The sequence below is a fragment of the Crinia signifera genome, chromosome 1, assembly GCF_055691185.1.
Source record: "Crinia signifera chromosome 1, ASM5569118v1, whole genome shotgun sequence".
NCBI lineage: Eukaryota > Metazoa > Chordata > Amphibia > Anura > Myobatrachidae > Crinia > Crinia signifera.
Window position 1 is genome coordinate 399041243 of NC_139217.1, and position 6113 is coordinate 399047355.

Genomic DNA, 6113 nt, shown 5'->3' on the forward strand with positions numbered 1-6113 from the left:
CTTTTTGGGGGCAGTGCATTGTTTTGCATCATTACTGAAACACCCTAAAACCTTTTGTGCAGATTCTCTTCCAGATATGTATCCGGTTTACTCGATTATAGAATGCCTATATTGGATTCTGCATAGGTTGGGCATCAGGAAAAGGTAAGGTAGTGTGATAACCACAGGTGTACATTGGTTGTGTTCTCTTACCGGTATGTCCACTTGGAGGGTGCTGCTTCTTCTATGTCACAGAGTATTGGAGGCAGGAGACTCAGCATGGTTCAAAAAGGGTTAACACTTTATTTGCGCAGTATAAGGCAACCTGCGCCTTGAAAAACAGTAAAGAATGCACAATAACAGTTACGCAATTCACCAATTGCCTGGCTAACTACGGCTGTCAGGAGTCGCTACGTTCTCTGGTTCTAGCCGGCAGCTTTAAACAACTAATCTAGGCTTCACGTTCACTGGCCTGTAGCTTTTGGCATATTATGTGTATAAATCAAAACAATACGTATATTCACTAGTATATCACTAACGGCAGACTGGACTAATTAAGGCATGGACCACAGTAAACATATAAACATTCCTATTGCATAGATAACGGTAAACAATTAATTCTTACGGCATGGATGGTGACAACAGTAGATATTATTGCGCAATAATTAATGTTTTTATAGTGCACTTTTAGTACCTGAGATGATATCACTGTTAGTCCTTATAGAATCCTTGGAGAGGAAAGTTCAATCACCCCTTAAAAGTCTAGAGTCTATCACAGAGATCCCAAAGGGTCAGTTCCTGCTTTGGACTATATACTTGTACTGAATACTGTATTTGTAATCCACTGGGTTTTGGACATATTTAGTGAGAAAATAAATGTCTTTCCTGCAGCAGTCTTTTGTTCAAGAGGATCCAACTTTAAGAGGTTAAAAACAAATCAATGCAATAGGATATTGGTTAACTTGCTGTAGCTGCCTCTTCTATAAGCTGTAATCACAGGGGCCAATGATACTTTCACCCCCTGCCACTGAGCAATTCTGGAGTTATTCAATACAGTCTTTTAACATGACAGTCTTTCTTGGTGTGGCTGGTGAGATTTGGGAGAGGGTTACTTAAAGATGAATTCCGTTTGCCCAGCTTCTTAAAGTGTCCATTCACACAAACTTACATGAGTGTTCATTCACACAAACTTTTGTGTGCTCAGTCTGACCATCAGTGCTGTGCATCTCCACTCTCTCTCCTCACATGAGCCCAGCAACTTCCTGGTTTTTTTCTCTGACCTGCAACTTTATTTAACAAAGTGCAAAAAGCACAATTTGGCTGGGATAGTCCATTCCCTACATCCTGGAGGGGTATTTACATTTTAACAGGGTCCAGTCTAATTCAAATAGGCAATTTAATGTATGCATACATATATCACATTCTTCCCTTCTGAAATTTTGCATGTCCTCATGCAACTTTGCATGTCTCTCTATTATATCAATACAAAATGTACATAATGAAACATTAACGCAGTATTTCTGGAAGATATTATAACACATACTTTGACCATAAGTTCACATTGTACATCATTGCAATTACTCTCTAAATCGGAGGGGTTTGACCCCTCTGATACTCTGGACAGCTCTGCCGGACGTCTGTTCTACCCCCTCTTCCTCGGCCTCTCCTCTTCTCTGCGGCAACTTCATACCGTGCTGTTGGAGTACTCCCACAAGGCGTTGGAAGTATACTGGGTCGTGCAGAAGATGGTAGGTGACTTGTGGTATTGCGTCTTCTTCTGTACGGTCTCGTACCCCATCCTCCAGACTCATTCTGCCCCGGCAAAGCTCGAGTTTGTTTCTGTGTACCATCTTGAGAACTTGGTGGTCATCTCCATCTCTTCTTATCCCATACACCCCAGCGTCTGTAGCAAGCAGGTGGACAATCACGTAGGGTACAGATTCCCAGAAGGGATCTAACTCGTTACTCCGTTGGTCATCCATCTTCCAAACTCGGTCTCCCACTCGGAACGATGCGGCATTCGCATTCTGGCCATAACTTGTCCCTTGTCGGTGGTGGGCTGTCTCCATCCTTTCTTCCACTACTTTCTCAGCCAGTTCAAGCCGATGCTCATTCACCCCGTCAGTCTGTATAACTTCTGTCCCCTCGGGGAGGGTTTTAAGCTCCTGATTCGCTGCTCTGTTCCCCCTACCACAATGTCGTCGGTGGAAGAATGGCGGTGGACTTCTGCGCTGGACAGGTCTCTGCTGAGGGAACGCTTCCTCCACTCTCTCCCCTTCACTCGCTTGGTTCGCACTTATGCCTTCTCCACCAGATTCTGCAGCATCCTCTACTTCTGGATGGTAGGACAGTCTGCGAAACCGACGTCTGTTGGGAGCAAACCGGCTTCCTTTAACCGGTACACCGCCGGGGCCAGTCACATTGGCTGCTTCAGCACCCTTTTCTCCTTCCACCACATCAAATTCCACCATCTCGCCATTCCCAACACTGCACAGCAACTTCCGTGGGTTGTTTCTCTTTATGGCTGTCTGATGGACAAAGACGTCATCTTTTGTGTCACTCCTGTTGATGAAGCCATACCTCTTCCGGACATTAAACCACTTGACTGTTCCTCGTACCTGCGTAACCAACACTCTCTTCCCCGTCTGGCTTTTCTGGTCATAGATGGTATATTGCATGATTCGTCTCACAGTCTGAGGTCGGTTGAACAGTTCTTGTGTCAGTGTCGAGATTAGTTCTTCAGGGCAATTTCTTAGGACGTTCATTCCGATTATTACGGGCGGTAGCCATTTATCTTCGAAGGTCGTAATCAGACACCCTTGTTTGGGCAGTTGAGCATGTCCTATTTTGATCCCGGCCTCCCAATATCCACAGCAGTCAATATTCTGCCCGTTGCTGGCTAACAGGTTCAGCCCCGCCGGCGGCGGTGCCCGGATTTCTTCTTTTTTCCAGTGCTTAGCAAATTCAACCCATTGAACAGTGGTGACCTGGGATCCAGTATCTAACAAGGCTGGAATGGTGACTCCATTGATTTCAATCTCGATCACAGGACATTGCCCGACATACTTTGGTAGCCATTCTTGGGGTGCAGGACCTATTGCTGAAGGTTCTCCCGACGGTTGGTCCTGGACCTCGGGAGTTCTTCGTTTAAATGTTCGGGTTGTCTACAGTCTCTCTCAATGTGCACGCTTTTCTGGCATCGCCTGCATATCGGCCTTCCCTGTTTGTCAAACCGATCCGATGGGAGGCGACGAGAGTTCCACGGAATATTCCTCCCGTCATTACTGTACCGGGATTCTCTTTCCGTCCTCCATGATCTCTGTTGGGAAGGGGTTTCTTTCAGGGCTCTCAGTTCTCGGCAGAGGTCGGTCATCCCTTGGGTCAAGTCAGCAATCTGTTCTTTCATTTCTGCAATCGGGTCCTTCGCAGTGGTGGCTTGGGATTGCTGCCAAACAGCTACTTCAGGATTCATAGCCACTTTCCCTTTTCTAGGCTTGTCCCCAAAAACCTTGACCGCCAGTTCCTTGAATTTGGCAAAGCCTATGGGTGCCTCCTGTCGGTGTAGCATCTTGAGTTGACCCTTCGTGTTTTCATCATATATCCCATCCAGGAACTGGTTCGTAATTATCTCATTCTCTTCTACGGCTTCGGTAGGGGCGCACTCCTTGATGGCTTGTAGCGCCTCATGCAGTTCTACTGCGAATTCTCGTAAAGTCTCCTGTGGTTGTTGCTTCCGTGCGTAAAATTGCATCTTCAGTTCTGATAGCGTCTTAGCGTCGAAGATCATTGCCAATTTGTTCAATATCGCTGTCGCTGATTCTTTCTGATCTGCTGGCCATGATTTTACTTCTCTCTTGGCGAACCCCTTCAACTGCGCCATTAGGATTTCGATCTTCTGTTTTTCATTCAGCCTGTGTACGTTAAATAGGATCTCCATCTGGTCCCTGAAGTCGCGGAATCCGCTGGGTTCTGACGATCTGGTCTCTCCTGCAAAGGTGGGGAGCCACGGTGCTCCAAAGTAGTATGGCATGTTAATCATCGCCGGTATCGATGCAGTAGAGCTGCTTCCTCCAGATGTATCTCCTTGGTCCGTGCCCCGTATGGCTTGCGGATTTCCTTGAGCTTCTTCTTGCGACATCTTGAATGATGCTGGGTTGGGGTTTCTCCGCTTTTAGTGTACGTATCCTGTTCGTCAGACGCCAAATGTGATAACCACAGGTGTACATTGGTTGTGTTCTCTTACCGGTATGTCCACTTGGAGGGTGCTGCTTCTTCTATGTCACAGAGTATTGGAGGCAGGAGACTCAGCATGGTTCAAAAAGGGTTAACACTTTATTTGCGCAGTATAAGGCAACCTGCGCCTTGAAAAACAGTAAAGAATGCACAATAACAGTTACGCAATTCACCAATTGCCTGGCTAACTACGGCTGTCAGGAGTCGCTACGTTCTCTGGTTCTAGCCGGCAGCTTTAAACAACTAATCTAGGCTTCACGTTCACTGGCCTGTAGCTTTTGGCATATTATGTGTATAAATCAAAACAATACGTATATTCACTAGTATATCACTAACGGCAGACTGGACTAATTAAGGCATGGACCACAGTAAACATATAAACATTCCTATTGCATAGATAACGGTAAACAATTAATTCTTACGGCATGGATGGTGACAACAGTAGATATTATTGCGCAATAATTAATGTTTTTATAGTGCACTTTTAGTACCTGAGATGATATCACTGTTAGTCCTTATAGAATCCTTGGAGAGGAAAGTTCAATCACCCCTTAAAAGTCTAGAGTCTATCACAGAGATCCCAAAGGGTCAGTTCCTGCTTTGGACTATATACTTGTACTGAATACTGTATTTGTAATCCACTGGGTTTTGGACATATTTAGTGAGAAAATAAATGTCTTTCCTGCAGCAGTCTTTTGTTCAAGAGGATCCAACTTTAAGAGGTTAAAAACAAATCAATGCAATAGGATATTGGTTAACTTGCTGTAGCTGCCTCTTCTATAAGCTGTAATCACAGGGGCCAATGATACTTTCACCCCCTGCCACTGAGCAATTCTGGAGTTATTCAATACAGTCTTTTAACATGACAGTCTTTCTTGGTGTGGCTGGTGAGATTTGGGAGAGGGTTACTTAAAGATGAATTCCGTTTGCCCAGCTTCTTAAAGTGTCCATTCACACAAACTTACATGAGTGTTCATTCACACAAACTTTTGTGTGCTCAGTCTGACCATCAGTGCTGTGCATCTCCACTCTCTCTCCTCACATGAGCCCAGCAACTTCCTGGTTTTTTTCTCTGACCTGCAACTTTATTTAACAAAGTGCAAAAAGCACAATTTGGCTGGGATAGTCCATTCCCTACATCCTGGAGGGGTATTTACATTTTAACAGGGTCCAGTCTAATTCAAATAGGCAATTTAATGTATGCATACATATATCACAGTAGCACCTGCTACACTTGTATCATCGATAGCCCTGCCTCATAAAAACCGGTAAAGTGGGAATTAGGAGGGTGTAACCTCTTTTTGGGGGCAGTGCACTTTTTTTGCATCATGAATAAAACACCCTAAAACTTTTTTGTGCAGAGTCTCTTGCACATATGTGCCCGGGTTACTCGATATATGTCTGGTTTACTGGATTACAGAGTGCCTACATTGGGATCTGCATAGGTCGGGCATCAGGAAAAGGTAAGGTAGCACCTGCTACACTTTCATAGTACATAGCACTGCTCCCAAAAAAGAGGTACAGTGGGCATTGGAGGGTGGAATCTCTTTTTGGGGGCAGTGCATTTTTTTTGCATCATTACTGAAACACCCTAAAACCTTTTGTGCAATTTCTCTTTGCAGTTATGTGTCCGGATTACTGGATTACAGAGTGCCTACATTGGATTCTGCATAGGTCAGGCATCAGGAAAAGGTAAGGTAGCACCTGCTACACTTCTTTAGCCCATAGGCCTGCCACCAAAAAAAAGTGCAGTGGGCATTGGAGGGTGGAACCTCTTTTTGGGGACAGTGCACTTTATTTGCATCATTACTGAAACACCCTAAAACCTTTTGTGCAGTTTCTCTTGCAGATATGTGTCCGGTTTACTGTATTACAGAGTGCCTCCATTCGATTCTGTATAG

General features: G+C 44.9%; 1 protein-coding gene across 1 annotated transcript; it reads right to left on the reverse strand.

Annotated features, from left to right (window-relative positions):
* Positions 1 to 258: 258 nt before the first annotated feature.
* On the reverse strand, positions 259 to 2744 carry LOC146015266 (uncharacterized). Its single transcript, XM_083151649.1, has one exon. It carries the CDS (start codon positions 2742 to 2744, stop codon positions 1557 to 1559), a length of 1188 nt encoding a protein of 395 aa, XP_083007775.1. The 3' UTR covers positions 259 to 1556.
* Between the last annotated feature and the right edge of the window lie 3369 nt (positions 2745 to 6113).